The sequence below is a fragment of the Meles meles genome, chromosome 5 (genome assembly GCF_922984935.1).
Source record: "Meles meles chromosome 5, mMelMel3.1 paternal haplotype, whole genome shotgun sequence".
NCBI lineage: Eukaryota > Metazoa > Chordata > Mammalia > Carnivora > Mustelidae > Meles > Meles meles.
The window spans coordinates 85,035,930-85,062,704 of record NC_060070.1 but is presented as its reverse complement, the minus strand read 5'-3'; the positions used below and the strand labels follow the sequence as shown (position 1 = coordinate 85,062,704).

General features: G+C 38.0%; 1 protein-coding gene across 5 annotated transcripts; it reads left to right on the top strand.

Annotated features, from left to right (window-relative positions):
- The first annotated feature begins 23 nt into the window (after nt 1–23).
- Nucleotides 24–25,864, top strand: RWDD1 (RWD domain containing 1). 5 transcript variants are annotated; one of them, XM_046006200.1, is made up of 9 exons: nt 24–1,119; nt 2,328–2,455; nt 7,792–7,891; nt 8,777–8,842; nt 14,453–14,583; nt 19,067–19,210; nt 19,532–19,664; nt 20,183–20,245; nt 24,015–25,864. In XM_046006200.1, exons 2-9 carry the CDS (start codon nt 2,420–2,422, stop codon nt 24,134–24,136), a joined length of 795 nt encoding a protein of 264 aa, XP_045862156.1. In that variant the 5' UTR covers nt 24–1,119; nt 2,328–2,419; the 3' UTR covers nt 24,137–25,864. The 5 variants fall into 5 exon arrangements, with proteins under 5 accessions (XP_045862156.1, XP_045862155.1, XP_045862158.1 ...); XM_046006199.1 differs by lacking the exon at nt 2,328–2,455 and having other exon boundaries at nt 26–1,119; XM_046006202.1 differs by lacking the exons at nt 2,328–2,455; nt 7,792–7,891 and adding an exon at nt 3,559–3,672 and having other exon boundaries at nt 61–1,119.
- The last annotated feature ends 911 nt before the right edge of the window (nt 25,865–26,775 follow it).

Genomic DNA, 26,775 nt, shown 5'->3' with positions numbered 1-26,775 from the left:
ACCAACTTTTAAAGACACAGAATCAGTACGAAAGTGTACCTGAATACGTTTAACGTATTCCTCTGCTGTAAGTAATACCTCCCAATAGAAGATCAAGATGCTTTCTGGTCCATAGTACATTATCATTTTAACAAGAGAAAACTTCAGAGACTTTTATCATTGGGGAACTTATTTAAAAATTGTTACCCCCACTACACAAGTGAAATCAGTTTAATACAGAAAACGAAAGAAAATACAATGTTAAACATCTTTTAATATGCTGGGAGTATTATATTTCCCCATGTTCTCTTTTGTCTTAACATATCCATGTTCCTTTACTGTAAACATAAAATAGAAATAGTTCGTTAACAGTCTTCTCTTTAAAAGTACCATGCTCTTTTAGCACGAGCAGAATTTCTGCTTCTCTGCCCACTGGAGTCTACCCTGGTCGGCCTTTCGCACAACTCCCTTGAGATGCCAACGAACTGGGAGACTCGACAAGCGTATAAATCACCCGGACCCCACCAGGAGCCGACTTAAGCTGCGCATCCACCACCCTCGCCGCTGCCACGGGGTCGCAAACCGGAAACCGGAAACGGCAGAGTTCCCGAACGCACCCACCGCGCGTCCCGCCCGAAGCCACCTCGTCCGCCTCGGTACGCGTGGCCAGCGTTAAGTCTAGACCCATCGAACGATGATGTCGCGCTGAGTGGCTTCTCAGGCTCAGGCCCTGAAAAGACCAGGAATCGGCCCCAGGTGTCCGTAGCGAATGCCCGGCCGGGTCCATTTCCATATTAGCAAATCCTAAGCGGCGGTGCGACTGGCAGCTACTCAGTGCTCCGCTGGCCAGGCCTAACGAGTCGAACGCGGAACTAGAGAGCAGGCTAGGCCCGTGCGGGGCTGTTGCTCAGCAGGCCCGGCCTGGCTTTGGGCCCTGGGCCTCCTAGCCGGGAACTCTGCGCCTGCGCCCGTCCGGCTACTGCCGGCTCTCCCGGTGCGGCCGCGGTCCCAGCTGCAGCGCGCCGCCTGGGTGGCTGGGCGGTCCATGGGCAGCAGCGAGGGCCAGGATGACAGATTACGGCGAGGAGCAGCGCAATGAGCTGGAGGCTCTGGAGTCCATCTACCCCGACTCCTTCACAGGTGACTTCCGCGACTGCGGGCCTAGAGCGGCCCGGGGGTGGAGTGGGATGGGCCGGAGCCCTCGGCCTCCCGGGCGAGGATGGAGAAGGGGACAGCGAGGCCGCGTGGTCACCTCGCCCGCTACTCTCTCGTCACCCTCTTTTCCCGACGTGTTCAGGCACTTAGGACTAACTCCACAGCTTTTCCCCGTTCTCCGTTTATTCCCTGAAATCTGAAAGTCCGGGAGAGACTGGCGAGGTTCCTGGAGAGTGTTAGGCCTGGAGTTGAATTGGGTGCACTTGGGTTTCTGTGTAACTTACAGCGACACGAGGTTTAATGAAAAAATACGAAAACAGATAACTCCAAGTGGGAGTAGTTTTTCTAGAGCTTTAGAGGTGTCGATTTTCACCTTGGCTAGAAGCTGTTTTCATACGTTGGTGTTTTAAAGTTTATGGGGGTTCAGAGTGCTGTTCTCAGAGTTACCCAGAAGCGGTTTTGAGAATCCCTGGGATTTGTCCTTTTTTTCTTTTTCTTCTTCTTCTTCGTCTTTTTTTTTTTTTTTTTTAAATATTCTGTGAATGTCCAGTGAATGATGTGGCACAAATTTCAGCTCCACCGCAGATTCACATGTTTGTTAGGGAGGGATATTGGCCTGGACGCGTCTTGCTACAAGCAAGGTAATGGAGGCGCAGGAAGGGGTAAGTGGCTTGCTTTGGGTCTGGCCAGCAGTTAGCGGCGGAACTGGTACTAAGAGTTAGGTCTGGACCCCCCTCTTCTTCCTTCACTTTGCAGACCTCTGGAACTTGGGATCTAGCTCCAGCTGGGATGAAGGGGAGCAGAAGATTACTGGATAGGTTGGGCTAATGTAAAATATTATTGAGAAACTCATTCGGTATATTTCAAGGGAAGAGAATTTTTCTGTATTAAGCCGTGCTTCAGATGATTTGAAAGTGCCGCAAGGTAACGCAATCAATACGGCTTTTCTTGCATGACACTCAGTGTTTGAGAAGTGATCAAATAAAGCCAATATGAGTGAGTAGAACCTAGGTTTGTGGGATTTACAGTTCCTGTCCCTTCCTTTGTTGTCCATCACTGATTGTCAGAATTCAGAATGTAAGGTACGTTCAACTCCTATCCCTTTCCCTTTCCTTGTTTAGCTTAGTTTTCTTAGCTCCACCTTTTGACCACTGCTTGCAATGGTAGCAAATTTTGTTCTGCTTTGCCAACAGGCAGATGTCTCTCAGCTACCCCTGTATAGCTCCAGTCCTGTTCATGTTCTCTCTCACCAACAGTACAGCTGTGCTGTGAGGATGTTAAGGGGATGAGTGAAGAGGGGTTTGAGAGTGTCATTAACTGGGTGAGTGTGTATGGAGTCTGGCTCCCTTCTCTATCCTTGCTTATATGTCAATGTCTAAATAAAAGAGGATATAGGGTCAGTTGCTGGATATATTCTTAACCGTGACATTTGGTCATTTCCAGTACATTGGAAATGTAATTGGCACTGTGTAGGTAGAGTTAAAGCATAAGGTGTGCTTGCTAGTCTTTTCTACGGACATAAGGTATCCCTCGTTAAATACTGTGCCTATAAGCATTTTAAAAAGTGATACATTTTTAATCCTAAACCAGTTTTATGGTTCTTTCAAATTATACTAAGCTCTGATATAGTTCAGTATGTAAAATTCTTGTCAGATGCAAAAGTGCTTGAGGGTTCTGACCTAGGGCAATAAAAGACAATTTATGAATCTTTGATGCATTCAAGTATTCTGCATTATCAGCTGAGCCCATCTGTCTCTAATTCCTACTGGTATTCCTAAAACTTTGCAATAAATAAATTAAAATAAGATGTCTTGATTTATAGTTCTTTAGGAACTTTGCCTTACTCATGATCATGTTGTTTATGAAACCTCTCAGGGAAAAGGCAGAGGAGTTTGGAATAAAACTCTTCCATGTTTGATCTTTTGGAATCATGAGGATTTGTAAGGTTTACTGTTTACAGCCTTCTTTTGTGTTGATGATTTCATACTTTCCTATTTTTGTACCAGGTTTAAGAAGAGAGCTTGCTTGTGTCAGTTTGCCAAGGAACACTAATTGACAGTTTTCTAATTTCATTTTTGATCGCATTTAATATTAGATGTGGTAAATGCTCAATGCTCTTGATGAAGGAAGTATATATATGTATATATGTTTGTGTGGGTGTATATATATATACATATATATATATTTTTTTTTTAATAGAGAGCTTGGTGCTTGACAGAGAAACCTTTGTTAAGCACATTGTGACCCCTTTGTGGATGCTCTAAGAGGCACAATCCAGCTAGCCCATAGTTGTAGCCACATAGACCTAGCCTAACCTCAGAACTGATTGCTTGACTATTTGCAAAGAACTTTTGGTCCACTGTTGAATTTGTTGTGAATTATAACAAATCATAATACAGTTTCTTCTTTTTGCCTGTTCTGTAGCTTGATTGCACATTGATCCAATCCTCCTAACAACTAGTCTTCCAAAATATAAATGGACTCTCCTGATACCACATTCTCCTTCAGTAGTGCTTCACTTGACAAGGCCCTGCTAAGGTAGTAGAATTTGGTTATTTCCATTTCTGTATCAAAATCTCTGACTATGGGGCGTTTTGTTGAAACAAATTGGTTGGCTTCGGGCTAACCAAAAGTCAAGTTCCCTTAATTCTGTTTGGTCTTACAAAGGGGGTACGTAATTCTGTATTACTTGTGTCAGTACCTCTAAGTAGCATCCATGAGCATGTAACAGAATTGCATCCTAGAGATGGGGCAGAAGTCATCTTTTACAAGCAGTTTTTCTAAGACACTCCCTGAGAACCACAGGGACTTATTTGATATGGGCTGTCTGGTTCTTTGTGAAAACCTTGATGTCATTCGTGTGTCCCTTTAGTGTACCTTTGAGCTATTACCTCCATTATGTTTGTCCTTAATTCTGTCCAGTTTGCCATCATCTGCCTCTCTATCACTTAACAATTCCCCTGCTTCCTCACTGGTTCCTTCCACTATGCCCAGCAGCCTTACTCTTCTTCTCAAAAATATTTTGATTCACTTACAGTGGTGGGAATCTGACATCTTTAGTGAAGGCTAATTTTATCCCAACTCACAGTAATGCATTGGAATGGGATTATTCCTTTATCAAAGTGCTGGTGAAACATTCATCTTTGCAAGTCCAGTTAAATAACTTCCCCATCCCTGTGTTAGCTTCCTCCAGGTTTTGGAATATTCTTTCTTTTTCTTTTCATTTCCCCTTTCCTTTCCTTTTTTCTTTCCTTTGCTTTCCCTTTCCCCTTCCCCCTTTTCCCTTTCCTTTCGAAATTTCCTTTCCTTCCTTTCCTTGGGTTAGGTTCAGCTGTGATAGAAAGCCTCCAAAAGCAACGGTTTTAAAAAGGTAAAAGTTTAGGGGCTCCTGGGTGGCTGTGCATCTGACTCTTGATGCTGACTCAGGTCATGACCTCAGGGTCATGGGATCTAGCCCTGCATTGGGCTCCACACTTAGCTCAGAGTCAGCTTGAAATTCTTTCTCCCTCTGTTCTCTGCCCCCCCCACCTCCCCCACCCGAATCCTCTGCTTATGCTCTCTCTCTAAATAAAAGTAAACTTAAAATGGTAAACTTTTTTTGTTTTGCAAATAAAAGATAGTTGCATAGCTCTAGTCCAAAAATTCCTTAGGTACCCAGGCTGCATCTTAGTTCCTTGCCATTCCTAAGATGTAGTCTCTACCTCATGGTGAAGATGGCAGTATTCCTTTCCAGAAGTAGGGTAGATAAAGGAAGGGGGGCAGGGAGAGAAGCCAAAGACAGCAGTTTCTTGAGTAAATTTCCTGGAAACTGTCAAAGAACTTGTTTGCTTCCATCTCAATAGCCGGAACTTAGTCATTTGGTGAGGCCTAACTGGAAGGGAGGCTGGGAAATATAGTCTTTATTCTGGGTGGTTAATATGCTCACTAGAGTATCACTAGAAGATGGGGTGAGTAGATAAGATAGCAGGGGATATAAGTAGTGTTTTCCAGTATCCTTTTTTGTTGTTGTTTCTGGCTCACATTTTTTTCTCTCTAACGGCAATTTGGTGTAGTGAATATGAGCTCTGTGTCTTTGCGCAACTCTTATAACCTCTCCAAGCTTTAGTTTCCGTATGTGTTTAATGGGGAGTGATACAAAGTATGCAAATACTTTATAACTGTTAAATATAAGATATTCTTTCCTAGAAATTTACCATCTTAGTTGCTGATTCTTCTAATAACACAACTTCATAATTCCTTATCTTTTTCGGTGAACAGTTTTGATTTCCATTTCCTTCAACTTCATGAGGGCATAACCACATCTTGTAAATGTCATCTTTAGAATTTTGCCATCTGAAAGTACTCTTTCTGTCCTTAAACTTTTTGCCCCACAATTCTTCATTCCAGTTATTTTTGCTGAACATGCCTCTCATCGTGATTTTTCATAGATTAAGAGTCTATCAGCTTCTTGTCTGTCTTGCCTCCCTATTCTTTATGTTTCCCAAGGTCAAGCAATTCAGTGATGTTCTTGCTAGCATCCCATGTCTCGTTTACCAAAGACATCAGATATGTAATTTACAACTTAGTGTGATGATTCTTTCATGGAGGATACAGCCAGAGCACAGGAAAAGGGGAGGGTCTTGATTGTTTTGGAGAACTGAGGGGTGATGAGGAGCTAACAAGTGAGTGAGACTAGGGGAAGGGACATAGCATGTGGAAAAGCAGGACTCTGCAAAAGCAAAATGTATTTAAAGGGAAAATGGCTTGATATGCCTAGGACATAAAATGAGTACTGAGAGTCATGAAAAATGAGGCCTGACAAGTGAGCAGGGACCAGATTACAGAGGGCCTTGTTAGGGATTTAGATCTGATCTTGCAGGCCAGTGGTTCTTCGCCAGTTTCCCCCTGACAGAGCTACACAGACCTATATAGTATACATTGTAAATGGTGCCATACCATACCTGGATCTCAATAGTTGGGATGCCTTCACAAATAAAATAGGCTTCTCTTGAGTTTGTCTTGACCTCTCATGGCTGCTGCTTTTGTTTTTCTCTCTGGCACTTTTTTCTCCTCATACTTTTTTCTCCCCAATTTAGGATTCCTTATAAAGCTGCTGTTGGCTCTATTTCTCTATTTTTTCCTCTGGTGATATCATTTGGTCTAATAGCTTTAGCTCCATTTGCCCATTTCTGATTGCATATTGCATACTCGATATCTCCAACTGAAATTTCCTTATGTCATTTAAGTGTATCATCTCAGATTTTTCTTCTGTATTTTTTGCTTTTTGTTAGTGGTGCTACCATCCTCTGCCTGCAGATTTGGAACGAAGAGTCCTTCCTGTTCCCTGTGATTCCCATGGCTCCTAACCTAGTTCAGAACCCCATTAACCTTATTGGGATGATTTTAATAGCTTTCTAGTGTCATCCTGCCTCTGGTCTTGTTTCTTTCCTTCCAATTTATGCCCTGTTGCTACACTTATCTTCCTATGTTTAGAAATACAATTCTGCTCGAAAAAGTATCATTGTCCACAACTAAACTTTCAGCATTATTTTTTCAAGTAGTTTTTTTTCTTCACCCACATATACATCCACCAAATGGAATAATTTCTTCTTCCATATATATTCCTTAAACCATTATGCCCTTGCTGCCATGTATCTGTTGCCTATATTTCTTTTCTCCATCTTTTCAATATGCCTTAATTCACAGTCTAGCTCAAGTGACTTTGCCGGAATTTCTCAGCTGGAAAAAAACATTGTCTTTTTACATGAAACGCAATATAGTTTATTCAGTTCTTTCAATTGCTAGCTGAATAACGTTGGGCAGAGTATTTAAGAGCTCTTTTATCTCAGTTTCTACATCTATGAAATTGGGATAATACTATATTTAATTGGTTCTAAGACATTTCTATGTTTTAACATCTCTGAAATAGGAATTTGTCTTATAATTGATTACATATTGAAGTTTAATTGGCAGATTTTTTTTCTTAGTACATAAAGTAGAGTGCATCTCCTACTTGATAGTATCTTAAATTTGGTATCATATGGTAACAATGTAATATCGTGGTCTTGGTGTAAGAATTAACAATCTTTGTGTAAATGTGTAGCACAACACAGGCCCAGAGTAGTGCTCAATAAATGTTAGCTGTTGTTATTAGGTATAGGTGACCCTTAAATTATGGCCTCATGGAGTCCTAAAAGTGGTAATCAGTTGGAATGTTATTGAGTTGAACCCTTATTTCTGTAGTTGCTATGTTTACATTTGATGACATATGAATGCTAAAGTTGGTCATGAAAAGAAGTAGGAATGAAATGCATCAAATATATTTTATATATATTAAAAAATAAAAAAAGGGTCAATCATATTTTTTTTTTTTGGTCAATCATATTTTAAAAGCTTTATTTTAATTACCTTTCAGGGACTTTTTTTAGCATGGGCTGGACTATCCGAGGCCTATTAAAATATGAGTCCAGTGAGTCTTACCTTCTTGACAAATACTTTCATAGTAATCTTAGATGTTCATCATGCTTCCAGTACTTATAAACTTCAATTAAAATGAAGGCATATGTCTTGAAAATTTTATTGATAATGAATATGAAAGCTTCAGAAGGTCTTAAGTAGGAAAAACTGAGTATTTTCCTTGGTGACTTCTTCAGAGATCTCCTTGCCCTTTCATTTCAGAAAGAGGTTGCTGAGCTGCTGCCAACCTTGACAGGGGCCAGTGCTTCCCAGGGCTGGAGTGAGGCACAGGCTTTTCTCAGGGGCTCAGCAGCAATCCCAGGTGGCCTGCATTTTTCTTGTTTACTCTTCTAATGGTTCTGAATATAAGTTTAATTTGTTTTTGTTTTCCTACTTTTATTCCATTGTTTTAGCTCTACCATTTAGCTAGAATTTGTGGAATTTCTAGATACTGCCAGGCACTGATCTAGGAGCTCTTATAATTTTTATAGTATTCTTGTGGGGGAAGAGATATAAACATATATACTGTCAGGCATCAGGCTGTAAAGTGGTATATATGCTTTCTTATTTATATAAGTGTTGATTTGCATGTCTTGACTTGCTTAACAAATTGTAAGCAATTTGATATTGGGATTCATAGCTAATTTTGTAATTCCATGAAAGATGGTAGAGACTTAATAATTGGTGAAAGAATAAAGTTTGGTTCTAGGGATGATGTGGGAGAAAGAGACAGAAGACACAACTCTAAGAAATTAATATTTACTGCTTGTCATGGAGATTCTGAATTATAGCTTAGAATATATAAGTTTACAAATTAGTGATAATACTGTCAGTGGATAGTTTCTGATGAAACAAAACTTTTTTTGTCATTCTCTTTGGGAATTTTTTGGAATGTAATTTTCCATGTATAGATGGAAATTATGAATTAAAAGATAAATTACTTAATTAGTTTAATTGATTTGATAAAACTCCCAAGAGTCTACTATAGATATATATACTTTTTCTAAATTAAAGATAACCCTTGGTTTAAATAGAAAATTGATAAGTGTTTTATCATTTGAATGTGCAGTCAGTCTGTATTTGTGGAAATGGAAATACAGACTAGGGATCAGTTTCCAGGACTGGGTAATGGTATTTTGGTAATAAGAAAAGCATTTGCCTTAAGAAGCATCTTAATAACTTAAAACCTGTGTATATTTTCTTGCAGTATTATCAGAAAATCCACCCAGTTTCACCATTACTGTGACATCTGAGGCTGGAGAAAATGATGAAAGTAAGTCCAATCGAAAATACTTGTGGTTTTTCTAAGTTGCTCTCAGGAATGTTACTCCTGCAGCCATTATGTTGGGCATTGAAGATGTGGAGGTGCTAATAAGTATGGTGCTGTTAGGAATCTAGCATGAATGTTGTGTATTCCCTAATTAGCATTTACTGTGTATACATGACTTACAGAGAAACAGGAAGTCACTGAGATGTATTCTGACACAATGAATTTAGTTTTTAAAAAGTGAAAAAGAAACATTAACAATATAGCAAATGGAGAAAAGTTAGAAGATGACTCTGTAAAATGAGACTTTGAAGCCTATTTCAGTGACTATGTTGGGATATTCCATTGAGTGTTATTTTCCCATGGTTGTTTTTATTTTTTACTCTTTGGGCATTTAGATTGCTTATTGGACATTTGCTGTTATTTATAAATTAAACTGAATAAATGTCTTTCTTTATGATTTTCTCTCTCTCTTTAGGATGGATATTGTACTGTTGTTTAAATACATATATACATAAAACCAGGTAAAAGGCACTATTATACAACTCTTGAACCAAGATAAATATACTGATGGAAATAAAACAGTTATAAAACCAATAATTTAAAATTAAACAGATTGATTTAAATGTGGCAGATGTTGGGGGAGGATCTGAAGTTCATTTCCACCATTTGTCCAGTTCAGTTAATTTTGGAATTTGATAAAATGTTACCTAAGTTGGTGTTAACCGCAAGGGTTTTTTTTTTTTTAACGTTAAGCTAGTCAACTAAAATTCGCTATGAGCAATCAATAATGCAGATTTTAGTGGTATCACCTGATAACTCTAACTCTGTCTTGTACAACTAAAAAAGAGATTAGCAGAGAGATATTACTAAAATCTGAATTAAAAAGATGTTGGACACAGTCATTTACTTCTATATGTATTTATATATTTACGTAGGTTTTATACGTAGAATCTCAAATACAACCAGAGTATCCTTTTATACTTTGAAATGTAAATAAATGTATAGAAGATACTTTAAAATATCCTTTAAAAAATATTTTTATGATGTTTTAAATATCCCAAAATAGTAACAGTGATCTTTTCCTGGTGGTGGGATTATTACTGATTTTGTTTTCCCCTTAATATATTTCCATATTTTCTCTATTGAATGTCTATTACCTCAAACAGTAAAATCAGTAAATTTATTAAAGAATTCTTTTCCTAGCAATAAAATTAGAAGTGTGTTAATTAAAAAAGAAAGAATATGCCAGAAGACACTATGTATCCTTATTGGCCTGACAGTCTTTTTTTTAAATTTAAATTTTACTTGGTTAACATACAGTGTAATATTGATTTTAGGAATAGAATTCAGTGGTTCATCACTTACTTACAACACCCAGTGCGCACCATAACGAGTGCCTTCTTTAATACCCATCACCCATTTAACCCACCCCCCACCCACCTTCCTCCATCAATTCTCTGTTTGTTCTCTATAGTTAGGAGTCTCTTATGGCTTGTTTCCCTCTTCTTTTTTTCTTTTCCCCCTTCCCATATGTTCATCTATTTTCTTTTTTAAATTCCATATATCAGTGAGTTTATATTTTTCTTTCTCTGACTTATTTCACTTAGTATTCTATCCACATCATTGTGAATGGCAAGATTTCATTTTTTTGATGGCTGAGTAACATTCCATTGTGTATATATACCACATCTTAATCCATTCATCAGTTGATGGACATTTGGGCTCTTTCCAGAGTTTGGCTGTTGCTGATAATGCTGCTATAAACATCAGGATGCATGTACCCCTTTGAATCTGTATTTTTGTATCTTATGGGTGAATACCTAGTAGTATAATTGCTGGGTTTTAGGGTAGTTCTGTTTCTTATTTTTAAAAAATTTATTTATTTTTAATATTTATTTTAGAAAGAGAGAGAGGAGAGAGAGTGTGTGGGGGGGGGGGTGGAGGGGATGGCAGAAGGAGAGGAGAGAGAATTTCAAGCAGGCTCCACACTGAGTACAGAGCCTGATGTAGGGCTGTCCTATAACCCATAAGATCTTAACCTGAGCCCAAACCAAGAGGATGCTTAACTAACTGAGCCATGTAGGCACCCCTAATTTTTAACTTTTTGAGGAACCTCCAAACTGTTCTCCAGAATGGCTGAACCAGTTTGCATTCCTACCAATGGTGCAAGAATGTTCCCCTTTCTCTGCATCCTCACCAACATCTGTTGTTTCTTATGTTGTTAATTTTAGCCATTCTGATAGGTGTGACATGGTATCTCATTGTGGTTTTGATGTGTGTGTATTTCCCTGACGATGAGTGATGTTGAGCTTCTTTTCATGTGTCTGTTAGCCATCTCTCTGTCATCTTTAGAAAAGTGTCTGATCATGTCTAATGCCCATTTCTTAACCTGGATTTTTTGAGTGTGAAGTTTGATAAGTTCTTTATAGATTTTGAATACTAACCCTTTATCAGATAATGTCATTTGCAAATATCTTCTCCCATTCCATAGGTTGCCTTTTAGTTGTTGTTTCCTTCACTGTGCAGAAGATTTTTATCTTGATGAAGTAACAGTAGTTCATTTTTTGCTTTTTTTCCCCTTGCTTCCAGAGACATGTCTAGTAAGAAGTTGCTATGGCTGAGGTTGAAGAGGTTGCTTCCTATGTTCTCCTCTAGGATTTTGATGGTTTTCTGTCTCATATTTAGGTCTTTCATCCATTTTGAATTTATTTTTGTGTATGGTGTAAGAAAGTGGTCCTTTCTTCTGCATGCTGTTCAGTTTCATTCTTCTGTATGTTGTTGTCCAGTTTTTCCACACCATTTGTTGAAGAGATTATCTTTTTTTCCATTGGATATTCTTTCCTGCTTTGTCAAAGATTAGTTGACCATATAGTTGTGGGTCCATTTCTGGGTTTTCTGTTCTGTTCTGTTCCTTTGATCAACGTGTCTGTTTTTGTGCCAGTGCCATACTGTCTTGATGACTACAGCTTTGTGATAGAGCTTGCAGTCCAGAATTGTGGTGCCTCCAGTTTTGTTTTTCTTTTTCAAGATTGTTTTGGCTATTTGGGGCCTTTTTGTGGTTCCATACAGATTTTAGGATTGTTTGGTCTAGCTCTGTGAAAAATGCTGGTGGTATTGTATTTTGATAGGGATTGTATTGAATGTATAGATTGCTTTGGGTGGTATAGACATTTGAACAATGTTTGTTCTTGCAGTCCATGAGCTTGGAATATTTTTCTATTTCTTTGTGCCCTTTCCAATGCCCTTTTCAATTTCTTTCATAACTGTTCTTCAGTTTTCGAAGTATAAATCTTTTATATCTTTAGTTAGGTTTATTCCTAGGTAGCGTTGTTTTTGGTGCAGTTGCAAATGGGATTGATTCCTTGATTTCTTTTTCTGCTGTTTCATTATTGGTACCTAGAAATGCAACAGATATCTGCATATTGATTTTATGTCCTGCAACTTTGCTGAATTCCTGTATTAGTTCTAGAACTTTTTTGGTTTTCTACATAGAGTGTCATGTTGTCTGCAAATAGTGAAAGTTTGACTTCTTCCTTGCTAATTTGGATGCCTTTTATTTCTTTTTTTGTATAATTGTTGAGGCTAAGACTTTCAGTACTATGTTAAATAGTAATGGTGAGCGTGGACATCCTTATCTTTTTCCTGACCGTAGAGGAAAGGCTCCAGTTTCCCCATTGAGGGTGATATTAGCTGTGGGTCTTTTTGTATATGGCTTTTATGATGTTGAGATATGTTTCCTCTATCCCTACTTTGTTGAAGGTCTTTATCAAAAATGGATGCTGCATTTTGTCAAATACTTTATCTGCAACTATTGAGAGGATCATATGGTTCTTGTCCTTTCTTTTATTAATGTGGTGTGTCATATGCATTGATTTACAAATATTGAACCATCCTTGCAGTCCAAGAATAAATCCCACTTGATTATGGTGAATGATTCCTTTAATGTACAGTTGGATTCAATTTGCTAGTATTTTGTTGAGAATTTTTACATCTGTGTTCATCCTCTGATGGCCTGTTTCTCCTTTTTAGTGGAGTCTTTGGTTTTGGATTCAAGGTGGCTTTGGAGAATGAGTTTGGAAGTTTTCCTTCCATTTTTATTTTTGGAATAGTTTGAGGAAAATAGGTATTAACTCTCCTTTAAATGTCTGGTAGAATTCCCCTGAGAGCCATCTAGCCCTGGACTTCCATTTTGGGGGAGATTTTTGATTATTGATTTAATGTCTTTGCTGGTTATGGTTCTGTTCAAATTTTCTATTTCTTCCTGTTTCAGTTTTGGTAGTTTGTAGGTTTCTAGGAATTTATTCATTTGCTTCCTGGTTGCCCAATTTGTTGGCGTATAATTTTCCATAGTATTCTCTTATAATTGTATTTCTATGATGTTGGTTTTGATCTCTCTTTCATTCATGATTTTATCTTTTTGGGTTAACAGTCTTTTTGTTTTTATTTAAGAGTTTATTTATTTATTTGACAGACAGAGATCACAAGTAGGCAGAGAGGCAGGCGGGGGTAGGGGGGGAGCAGGCTCCCTGCTGAGAGAGAGCCTGATAATGGGGCTCGATCCCAGGACCCTGAGATCATGACCTGAGCTGAAGGCAGAGGCTTTAACGCACTGAGCCACCCAGGCACCCCCAGTCTTTCTTATATCCATTGACTCATAAAATTCCTTATTGATATCATACACAAAAATTAAAATATCAAACTCACACATTTTAAGGTTTTTTTCCCCCTCTTATGGGGAGGGATCTAGATTTGAGTTAAAATTATCAAGATCAGGAGTTTTTAGTAATTAAAATGTGAGTTTTTATAAGAAAGGTGAAGTTTTAAGCAAAGGATCATTGTGATTAATAAGTTTTATTTATTTATGTATTTGTGAATATTAAGTTTTAATAGAAAATGTTTAGCACTGCTGCTTAGTTCAGATTTCCTGGTGGAACTGAGTTCACCAGGTTGGTCTGTAAGGAGATACCTTGCATTGATCTGCCTATAAGGATCTCATTCCTACACAAATGTCAGATGTATGCATTGATACGGCTAAAAGAGTGAGTGAGAATGTATAATGAGTCAAGCTAAAAGTTTCTCAGACAACCTCTTAAACCCTATTTCCAAACCCTGTCATCTAGCAACCCCTTAGCAGTCCCTTGCTGGCACTGTGCATATAGATATACAGACTCCAGGGCTGACGCAGATCTTCCTCACTGGGAGCTGGCTCTGGTAGAGGCCTGAAAATAAGCCTAAGGTAGTATTTTTTTCTATGTGTTGTATTCTTTGCCTTTTGTTCATCTTGAGGGTCTTAAAAAAAGTGGCTTTTATCCATCCTCTTTCTCAGACACACAGTATGGTAAAATACTCATAAGTAACAAATGTATTTCATGTGTTTGAGGTGATTTTTGGTATTCCCATGATTTGTTTTCACTTATCTTTGTGGTATGTGTTACTTATCTTAGTGATTATCTGTCTGATCTCATAGTAACCTTGTTTTTCTTTGCAGGAAAATTTGTTGTGCTACTTTTCATTGACACATTGTAAATTAATTACTGATTCAACAAAAATGTTGACCTCTCTATACTTTACATTTTAAAATATTCATATCAAATTCTTATCTTATGTCTTTAGCTGTCCAGACTACCCTCAAGTTTACATACAGTGAAAAGTATCCAGATGAAGCCCCTCTTTATGAAATATTCTCCCAGGAAAATCTAGAAGATAGTGATGTCTCAGACATTTTAAAACTATTAGCATTACAGGTAAGGAAATAAATTTTGTAATGGCATTTTTATTGGCCTTAAATAGTATGCAATAATTTCAAGAGTCAGAAAAATGCTAGTAAATATGTATAACCAGTACACTGAACAAGGAGAATTCATGATGTATCTCTCTCCCTTTATCTCTCTCTATATATGTATGTACAGATATAGGTATTCACAAACCATAGTTTTTTGTTTCCCATTGTACATTTAAAATTTGAGTAACTGAAGTTCCTATATCCCTTCTTGGAACTCAGTCAGCCTCAGGACTTTTAGTTAATAAAATGTCTGGTAAGTACTTTAAGTTTAAACACAGTTTTGATCTGGTTCTCAAAATGTCTAGCCCCATGTGCAGTTAAAAATTCTGACTTAAAAAATAAAAAAATTCAGACTTTAAAAAAAAATTAAAACTCCTAACCCTCTTACCTGTTGTAGGCTAGTTGCCTGCAATCTGGGAAGAGGACTGGTGATTGTTTTTTTTTTTTTTTTTTTAAATATTTTATTTATTTGACAGAGAGAAATCACAACTAGGCAGAGAGGCAGGCAGAGAGAGAGGAGGACGCAGGCTCCCCACGGAGCAGAGAGCCCGATGTGGGGCTCGATCCCAGGACCCTGGGATCATGACCTGAGCCGAAGGCAGAGGCTTTAACTCACTGAGCCACCCAGGCGCCCCTGTTTTGTTTTTCTTATCTTTCGTCTCTTGAAGCTTACAAGAAGCAGCCAGGGTTTATGATCCTCTGAGAGCCGGGGGTTGTGAAGAAAAAGTGGGTATTGGAAAACTCTTGGCTAGTTCTGTGGTAGGAAAAGTTCCCCATAGTTTGTGCTTAGCCCGAATTTAAAGTTCTGTCTTGCTTTGGTTGAGAGTTTTCAGGGTTCTTCAGAGTAGGGAGTAGGGAGGACAAGTAAAATCTTTATTCCACCATGTTATAAAAAGAAGTCCTAGTTTTGTTTATTTGTTCTAAGAACAATTGACAGAAAACATATCTACACCTTAAATGTGACTGGTATATTTCAAGGAGTATTGGTCCTCTGACTGCTGATATTTTAAAAATATCTGGAGCTATTAGAGAATGAAGAGTGAAATAGATCAAACATGAATTTATGCTTATCTTCGGCTCTGTTCATTCTGCTACCCAGTATGAAGTTATACTAATTCTAATATTTGACTTAAAATGCTTCATTTTAATACATTGCAGAGAACCTGAGGCAATATGCTAATTCAGTTAGTCATTTATTAATGTAAGTTATTTATTAATGTAAGTTATTAATGTAAGTTAGTTAATGTAAGTGATTACTTTCTATGTGTTTTATATTTTGTTTGTACTCAAGCTCCTTCATTTCAGAAAAGAAGTTTTGATTTCTTTCTCATACTTACCTAAGATCGTATATCTATTGAGGGAATATTTATACTTTTTCTTCCAAAGTAGTATTGATTTTCAATATCAGAATAGTTAATATTATAAAAAACTCAGAAAGTACAGAAACTCATGAAAAAGAAAATTAAAATTACTCTTAATCTCACCAACCACGTATAACTGCCTATTAACATTTTGGTATGATATGGTTCCAGACTTTTTTTCTTATGCTTATACTCATAGTATTCCTCTTCTACCCCAAATTAGATCATTCTATATATAATGTCTTATAACATCCCAGATGTGGGCATCTGTCCATTTTAGTAAACATGCATATGAATCATTTTTGATAACTGTGTAGAATTTCACTGTTTTTGTAATTACACATATTCTTTTTGCAACAATTATTTATCATTTTTACCTGATTTAATATGTAATTCTTTTAACATGCTCCTTTTTTTGTGGGGGAAGGAAGGGGCAGGGGCAGAGGGAGTGAGAGAATCCCAAGCAGGCTCCACACCCGTGCGGAGCCCAACGTGGGGCCTGACCCCACAACCCCAAGATCATGCCTGAGCTGAAATCAAGAGTCAGACATTCCACCGACTGAACCACCCAGGTGTCCCTTTGCACATTCTTATATATCACTATTCGTAAATCCTTAGAGCAGAGTCTCCATTGAATCCCTAGTGCCTGGCATATGGTAGACACTCAGATATTTTTTTGAATAAATGAAGAAAGTATATTATTGATGAGTATATAGTCCAGTGTTTTCTATAAGTAAGATTACTGGGTTAAAGGTTGTGCATACTTAATTTCATACACATTGCCAAATGGACCTTCAAAATGGTTGTGCCAGGTTATGATCTCACTATAGCCATTGAGGTGTCTGCCCACCTCTGCTAACATTAGATTTTTTTCATTTAGAAAGAAAAAAAAAGATAAGATGAAAATAGTATATAATCATAATTTGAAATTCTTTAATTAGTAGTGATGTGGAAATCTCTTGTGTGACTTCTCATTGTCTAGTTTCATATAACTGATTCTTTTTTTGCTTTTCTTATTGGAACCCTGGAATACTTAAGTTGTTAAAAAAGAGAGCATACTGGGATTTGATTTTGAAATGTATCAAGCATTAAGTTAAGTGACCAGGACAGACACCACCCCCCTTTCCTAAGTTTTATATTCTGGTGAGGAATGTGGACTAGCGAATTGGAAATTGTTGTTCTGTGTGGAAAAGTGCTGTGAGTGGACATAGACTTGAGGCGCCAGAGAAGCTTTCAAGAGAAAGAATTTGCCAGGCAATGAAGAGAAGAGATTCAGGGCAGAGGAGCAAGCTTGTTCAGAGTCATGGAAATGAGAGGGATCAATGTTTCCTTCCAGAGCTTCTAGTCATACTGAATTTCTTGAGCTTAGAATTTGAGGTTACTGATCTTATGTGACAGAACTAAAAAGATTAATTCCCAAAGGATCTTCTGAACTATTTTAAAAGTATGGTCTTGCTCTGGTTGATTTGGGAGGCTGTCAGGAATTTTAAGTGAGAGACTGACTAGATCACTTATGTGTGTGTATTGAGTGGCTAGAGAAGTTGATGTTGGGGTGACAAGACCACAGGTTTTAAGAAAACTGGTTAGGAGTTTCTTGTAATATTTGAAGATGACGGTGCCCTGGATTAGGGTAATAACAATGTTGATAGAGAACAATAGGCAGATTGAAAGACATTTAAGAATAGATTAGAGGCAGTGGTAGAGCTTATGATAGGATGTTGAGTGTTCATGCTGGGTAGTTGGTGGTTTGGTTCTCTGAGTTGGGGAACATAGAAATAGGTGTTGTGGAGAAGATGATGATTTTAGTGTTCACATGCCTGCGGACATCATATTGCTGTCCACTGGGGAGTTTTAATATGGGTTTTGCACTCAGGAGAGATGTTTATGTAGTCAGATTTAGGAAGGTTAGCATGGAGACACCACAGAGAAACCCCCAGAAGAGAATCATAGGAGCTAGCTTGAAACCTTGTATTCAGAGAAGGCCAAGGAGATAAAATACCTACTTGAATGCCACTGAGGCCAGCTCTGTCAAAGTAGTGGCTGGAAATCTCTTCTGCTTCTAAGATGGAGAGTCTGGCTTGTATATTTGGGATTTTTTTGGGTTTTTTTTTGTTTAGTTTTTTTGGTCTGTTTCCTTCAGACTTTATCTTGTTTCTATGGATAAGCAAGATACCTTGTTTTACTTCAATCTGCTTTCAAATGACCAACTTCCAAATAGCTTTTGAATTACAGTTGATCCTTGAATAACATAGAGGCTAAGTGACAGTGACCTTCCACACAGTCTAAAATCTGTGTGTAAGTTTTGATTGCCCCAAAACTACTACTAACTGGCAGGAAGCTTTACCCATAACATAAACAGTTGATTAATGCATATTTTATATGATATATGTACTGTATACTGTATTCTTAAAATAAGCGAGAAAATGTTATTAAAAAGTCATAAGAGAGAGAAAATACATTTACAGTACTATACTGTGTTTATTCGGGGGGGGAATGGATGTAAGTGGACCTTTGCATTTCAAACCTATATTGTTCAAGGGTCAACTGTCTATCCCTTTCATGAGTTGGAGAGCTTTTATATTTGATTTTAAGCCATTTCAAATTGACGAAAAAAGATAGGTAAAGATAAATCACAAAAGTATCTATATTCTTTATTATTGTATATTAGAAAGTCACTTTGGCCTCAAAGTTCAGTTCATTGTCATAGCTCTTAAAATATCCCAAAAGATCTCAATCGTGAAAATTTGGTGGAGAGCTCATGTTGCTAGCTGCTGTAGGACAAAGTTTTCTGAATTCTGGTTATTAAACAGAATTTAGTAAAATAGGTATCTCTTTCAGGTTGGAGGTAGCAAATTACATGTCTTTTAAAATTTAACATATAGTTATATATATGTATGTATGTATGTGCTCAATTCTTAAATGATCATTTATCCAGGTGTCTGAACTTACACTGTAGCTGAAATAGTAACCGTATTATAAATGTCTGGAATTTAGTGATTATGATGAAACACTTACTCATTGGTTAGTTTTTTTGTTTTTCTGAGAAGTATGTTTCTCATCATAATCTTCTTTTTGTTTACATAGGCAGAAGAAAACCTTGGTATGGTGATGATCTTTACTTTAGTGACAGCTGTACAAGAAAAATTAAATGAAATAGTAGATCAAATAAAAACTAGAAGAGAAGAAGAAAAGAAACAAAAAGAAAAAGAGGCAGAGGAGGCTGAAAAGGTATATTATAAAGCTGGGTTTTCTTTCATTATTTTTTACATCTTTTTTTCTTTTTAATTGTTTGGTGGGGTTTTTTGTTTTTGGAAATTTCAGTAATTTTGGCAATTACAAAATAAATAAGAGTAAAATTTACTTAAATTTTGCTACATAAAATGTTAGAAGTCACTTACTGCATTGGTCACATAGCATGGGTAATAATAAAGGTTAGTGGAGCTCATGCAGGTAAGATTGAGAAATATACATTATTTCTTTATAAATTATTAATTTTTTAATAAATTTCAATTGTCTCATTTATGTAATCACATGTCTTTTATTTCTAAGCAATTATTTCATGGCACTCCTGTTACAATTGAGAATTTCTTAAGCTGGAAGGCCAAGTTTGATGCAGAACTCTTGGAAATTAAAAAGAAACGAATGAAAGAAGAAGAACAAGCAGGAAAAAATAAATTAAGTGGTATGACTCCCTTCTCTGCTGCCCAGGCTGTTCTATATTCTTGCACAGCAGGAGGATCATTTGGACAGATTTCTATTAAAAAAATAACATATTTGGGCATCTAGGACAAAAAGAGAAAGCATTCTATCGACATGATGACATTTCTTCATTCATAATTATAATTAATTTTTATGGCTTACCTCTGATCAAAAATATCGCAATGGATAGATCTTGAGATATGGCTCCCGCAACATTCTGAATCACAGTGGTTAGAAGTGGTAGAGACAAATGCATTTGGCTTTCCAGGACTCTGAGGCAGACTGGGTTTTCACTTGTTCGATTTTAATGCAGATACATATCACATGCCTCTTAACTACTTACTAAATTGATAACTTTATTGAAGTTCACAGAAAAATAGGTTTTCTTGGATTATTATACTTTTTAAAGGATTGTAGGGAAGATGGAGGAAAACTGGAGAGGTGGGAAACTGGAACATACAGGAAAAATACCTTTGAATTAAATATATATGTTTCTTTTAGGGAAACAGCTCTTTGAAACAGATCATAATCTTGACACATCTGATATCCAGTTTCTGGAAGATGGTAAGATAATATTAAGATTCCGTGTACATAATGCACTGTTCTTAATATCAAACCATGAAAATCAGAGAGATAATGTAAAATTTTCCTCCCAAGGCTAAAAACACACACATTTTGAAGAATAGATTTTAATGTTCGATTAATTTATACACTAAACTATAGCAATATGTTTTTTAAAGTTTTCTGATAACCTGAGCAACATCAAAGATAGCAGTAAACCATGTCCTCATATCAGGGAGATCATATGATAGTTGTCTTTCTCCGATTGACTTATTTCACTAAGCATGATACGCTCTAGTTCCATCCACGTCGTCGCAAATGGCAAGATTTCATTTCTTTTGATGGCTACATAGTATTCCATTGTGTATATATACCACATCTTCTTTATCCATTCATCTGTTGATGGACATCTAGGTTCTTTCCATAGTCTGGCTATTGTAGACATTGCTGCTATAAACATTCGGGTACACGTGCCCCTTCGGATCACTATGTTTGTATCTTTAGGGTAAATACCCAGTAGTGCAATTGCTGGGTCATAGGGTAGTTCTATTTTCAACATTTTGAGGAACCTCCATGCTGTTTTCCAGAGTGGTTGGACCAGCTTGCATTCCCACCAACAGTGGAGGAGGGTTCCCCTTTCTCCACATCCTCTCCAGCATCTGTGGGGGGGTAGGAGATAGGAGAAGAATAAATGAAACAAGATGGGATTGGGAGGGAGACAAACCATAAATGACTCTTAATCTCACAAAACAAACTGGGGGTTGCTGCGGGGAGGTGGGATTGGGGGAGGGGGAGCGGGCTATGGACATTGGGGAGGGGAAGCGAACCATAAGAGACTATGGACTCTGAAAAACAACCTGAGGGTTTTGAAGGGTCAGGGGTGGGAGGTTGGGGCAACCTGAGGGTTTTGAAGGGTCAGGGGTGGGAGGTTGGGGGAACAGGTGGTGGGTAATGGAGAGGGCACGTTTTGCATGGAGCACTGGGTGTTGTGCAAAAAGAATGAATACTGTTACGCTGAAAAAATAAATAAAATGAGAAAAAAAAAAAAAAAAGATAGCAGTAAACAACTGTGGTCACATTAGTCTCTGATAACTAGTAAACCAGGCCACTGTAACTCAGGTGACCTGGTTTACTTAAATTTCTAGTATCAGAAATCTCTGGAAAATATTTCATGGTCATGGAACTTTATAAAGTTTATAAAGAGTCTTCATGCCCTCTAACTGAAAATCTTATGTTTCATACTAATCTTACTGTCTGGAACATCTATTTCCCTGTACTTTCCTTCTCCTTTTTATCTTAAACTTTATCCTTTTTCAGTCGTCTTCTGTCCATCCATTATTCATCCATCTATAGATATTTTGCACCCCTAGGATAAGCCAAGCGTTTCCCTGGTTGCTGATGATACAGCAGCAGAGAACAGTATAGACAAATTCCCTGCTCTGGCCTATGTGTGTTCTTAAACTGGGCTCCATATTCAGTCACACTTGTGATAGCACCCTAGAATTCTGCTTCATTAGTGTTTTTTCATGCTCATCTTGCCAGTTGGGGATCCTGTAGCATCTGGCCTTTCAGCTTTGTTCCTGGATTATCTCCTGGAAAAGGTTAAGAAACAACGCTGATGTGGCCTCACTGCCAAATCGTGCTTCTTAACTTGAGCTAGGCCCTTATGGACACTCACCATTTTATTTTATATATCTTACTGAATTTTTGCTCCAAGACATTTATTAGTCTCAAACAAAAACACCCCAAACAGACAGACATACCGACCCAGCAAGGTTATCCTTGTGCATCGCCCCCCCCCCCCTCACTTTTCTAGCTTGTTTTTCTCCTATTTTATTGAGAAATTCTGGAACCAGAAAGCTGTGTCTTATTCTCTCTTGCACTTTAGAAGTTTTACTGTCTCCCCTCATCCCGGACTCCTTACCCTGTCTAATGGATCAAGTATCTCTTCATATCCACTACTCACCAAGAGCTCTCCATTGATTCTGCGTCAGAAATAACTTTTCCAGACATTTACAACTCTTTCCTCCTAACTTGAGCGTTTTATCATTTTTTGCCCCCTCGGTGTTTGTGGTGGCTTCTTACATTGTCTCCTTGCTTCAGTCCCTTCCTCTTTTTGGTGCCTTTGGTCACCACCCCTGAGGTGGCATTCCTAAAACTTATGTTTAATCATGACACTTCTCTCCGTAAAATCTTTCTGATTTTTTTTTTTTTTTTTTTTGCAGTTTGATTTCAGTTTATTTTGGAGACAAAGCAGTGCAAGAGGCCATTCGCGCTTTCCTGCTTCCCTGGGGCTCAGGGTTGGGCTAGGAAAGGCGCCGTACAGACATTATAATCGGGGTTCAACACTCAAGTCGTGTAAACGCGGTCAGTTGGTAGGCCCTCGGGTTCCAAGCCAGCCGGGCAGCTCCGATGGCACCAGCTCTCCCCCTAGGCCCAGCCCCGGCTCGGTGGCGGCCACCACCCAGCCCTTCCTTTCCTGACGGTGGGTGACCCCCACGTCCCTGTTGAGCCAGGCCTGAAGTTACTTCCAAACGCCCAGGCCAACAGTTCTCTGTTCCTTAGAGGAAAAGGTTGGCCTACATAGTCCTTCAATTTGGACTTCATCTATGATTATCTCTAGATATTTTTTCTAAAGAATCTTGTGTTCCAGTTGGAAATAGTCAGTCTTATTTTTTCTTTCTCCCTTTGTGTGTACCTCTACCTATAATTGCTTTACCCTGTCCCCTTTTTTCTTGGATTAAAATTTATTGTAAAGATATTTTAGATGTCATCTGTTTTGGGAAGCCTTCTGTGTCTCTCCCAGAGACAGTGAGTTATTCTTTGGCCTGCACTTAGCAAAAGTGTATTTTATTACTTAACAGCTCATAGGCATGAAGCAAGACTCATTCTCATTGAATTGAATGTCAGTGGGCTGGAGTTTCCCAGGAAGGGAGTTCCCCAGGAAGGGAAGATGAACAATTTTTCGTGATTTAAGAGTACTGCACTATCCCATGTTTAGGTACTTGAGACAAACTGAAGAGTAAAGATGTTTAATGCAAGGCCAAGGTATTGTTTCCTATAGTGCTCAGATATTTGGAATCTGAGAAAGGCATACCTTTCTTTCCCCTTATGAGGGGAACTACGTGAGAGTAAGGGTCAGGTTATATCTAACAATGAAATAACAAGTATAGTTGAGCTTTAATGACGTACATATCTGCCAGTACTGGAAGAGATAAACTCCTGGTTCGGGCCCCATGGTCAGTGACAGTGAACTTTGTATAACCAGAATATACCATCGTCCTCCACTTAGAACATGCCTTGTCATAAATAATTCATTCTAGGAAAGCTTTTTTTAATAACTGGATTTTTTTTTTTTTTAAACTGGAAGCATGAAGTTGCTCCTAAAATGTGTGTCTGGGGCGCCTGGGTGGCTCAGTGGTTTAAGCCGCTGCCTTTAGCTCGGGTCGTGATCTCGGGGTCCTGGGATCGGGTCCCGCATCGGGCTCTCTGCTCGGCGGGGAGCCTGCTTCCCTCTCACTCTCTCTGCCTGCCTCTCTGCCTACTTCTATCTCTCTCTGTCAAATAAATAAATAAAATCTTAAAAAAAAAAAAAAAGTGTGTCTGTGCTAACCAATGCAGATCACTGTTGCTTTGAATTGCAGTAGTAGTTTAGGATTTCATCACGGGCACCTCACTTGCACATTTAGAAGTTTGTATGTGGTGTTGCCAGTGAGTTATGTTGTTTATTCCTGAGTGTAAGACTAAAAGTGAAATCTTTTGTCTTTTGCAGCTGGAAACAATGTGGAGGTAGATGAATCTCTGTTCCAAGAAATGGATGACTTGGAGCTAGAGGATGATGAGGATGATCCAGACTATAATCCTGCTGACCCAGAAAGTGATTTGACTGACTAATGGACTGTCCCCAGCTGCAGAGAAGTGTGACTGCCACAGCATCTGTGGCTGTGCTGAGGTGTTGATTTTTCTTTCTTTTTTTCTAAGAAAAAATAATTCTCGGGAGAATATTCTTCTGATAGCTTTCATCATTGAACTTAATAAACTGACCTTAAAGTTTCAAATATAAAATGTTTAGTTCCTCTTCTTGGTAGGAATAAGGTCACGTATTTAAAATAATTTACTGTTAGAGAGAGATCCAGCCTGTAACACTAAGACTTGAAGATAGAGTGCAGCAGTGCACAGGTGAGGGTTCATATATAAGGAATTGTAATAACTTGGAATTCCCATGCTGGAGACACTGACGGCTTTATGCTTCTGAGTGCTATCATTAATATAAAATACTAGCAGACAGAGGTAAAGAGCACATTAAACCTACTGAATTCTAGCCTTTGGTCTTGATAGATTTAAGTCTTTACAAAAACAGAAGTCTAATTTATATTCAGGATTAAAGTGGACTTTAGTCTTATGTAGTATTTGAGTCAGCATCCTCTGTGGAGTTATTAAAAGGTGTGCACTCCTAGGCTCTTCTCAGTTTAGTTTATTAAACACTGACTTTAATCTGAATTTTGAAACAGTGAAATCTCATGCCAGTTGACACAGGTTACACCGTTGCATAATCCTTATCCTGCAGTCGTGAAATATATGTATTTGTGATGTTCCCTTACTTTTCTAATTTAACCAGTTCTGAAAAGATCTGAGTTGTTGAGGTCATATGCTGTCTGTAGGAGAACACATACCCACATTAATGCACATATGAGACCTTTTCTGTAATGATTTGGAATGACTGACTTGGGGACTTCAGGTAGGAGAGCCAGGCTTCATGCAGGTTAGCCAGTCACTGTAGTTTTGGAGAACCGAATCTTAATCCTAATAGGAAGTTGCTTGTGCTATTACAGATCACTGCCTCCTTTCAAAAGGACATATACTACATATCCACAAGCACCTCAGTCCCATGTTTATTTTTGGAGTTAGAACTCTTGGCTAAAATCATGCTATTTAAGACAAAACTATCATTGAGGAATGTAATACTTTGTTACTAGCTTTGGTTCTGACCAATAAAAGGGAATACCAGTAATGTTCAGCATTTCTCTGCAGAGACAAGTCTGAAAGTTTCTTTTGTTTGAGAATTAACTTTTTCTAAGGAAAGATCCTTTCTGAAGATGCATTAAGAACTCAAGAGCAGTTTAATAAAGGGTAAAACAAGCAATGATGAACAATATAGTGCTATGGTCAATGAAGATTTGACCTTCGAGTGTCAAGAGTGATTCCACCTCCTCCTCACTCCTGATTTTCTTTTAAAGTATAAGTTTTTTATGTTTTCTGTAGGCATTGAAGTGGATTCTACCTTTGTCATTTCAGAATGTAGGCAGAACTTAATGGTATGGAAATGAAGACAAAGAGTTAGTTCTAATGTTACTCTGAAGTATTTTCATTCAGAGTAAATACTAATATTTCCTTTGTTTTCTGAGTTAAACAAGGACTGTACTTTTCAAACTGGAGCACACATAATCCCAGGATGTACAAAAGCATGACTGGTGGTATTTGAAGCAATCACTGGCCACCTCAGATTATCAGTTTGGCTCTTGGATTTGGGATAGTTTTTGCTTTTGTTTCTCTACATATGCTAAGTTGTATAAAATATTATAAGATTAAAAACAAATACAAGTATGTGTATCCTTTGCTGTATCCCTGTGACAATATCTGGCACCGAGTAGGCATCTAATATTTGTTGAATGAGTGAATTACGGAATAGAATGAAAAATTGGCATGCATTTTTTAAAGATAAAACATGACAGTTCAGTGTTCTATTTGCCGTCTTCAGTTTTGCATAACTGGATTCTGCATTACTTCATACTCTTCTGCCGGCAGAGGTGCCTTAGGGAAGAGGTGGATAAATACTGATCTAAGGCAAACACATCTAAAAGGTTACAGGAACATTTCCTAGTTGAGGTAAGACCAGGAAGAGGATGAATAACAGCTCTTATGGATGCACAAGATGAGTTCATGGCTTGTACTGTCACAAACTCCAAAGATATGTGTGCTAAGAAGCAAAGAGATGCCTTCTTGGAGTCCAGGAGAGAGGGGAGTGTGGGTTTTCAGTATTTATGTGCTAGCACTGGTTCGTGTTACAACACAAAGTAGTAAACAACCTCCAGTATCTCACCGTGTTTGTCTTTCAGAGAACATACATATCAGGCAGCAAAGGTAGACATTGTATGATATATTAAATGGGTTGACACTTCCAGAACTGTAGAGAGTAATTTTGGAGAGACCATCAATATCTAATGTGGTAGGGAAAGGTTTTTGCAAATGATACGTGGAATATGAGTCCATATAAATATATAAACAGCAATGGCGTTAGGTTCTTTGCTGCATTAGGACCTGTGTCAGAGTAAGAGATGCAGAATGTTGCCAAAAGGTAAATTATGTTGATAGCCTTCTGTTTCTTACCACTTCAGTTGGGCAAAGGACTTGGAAAGAAAACGGGTGAGGTAGTTTGGGAATGCACAATGTAGTGTACCTTCCATTAATAAAAAATGGAAAAATGCTCAAAAATGTTCAAGAACATTATAAGGGATAGCAAAACAAAATTTTAA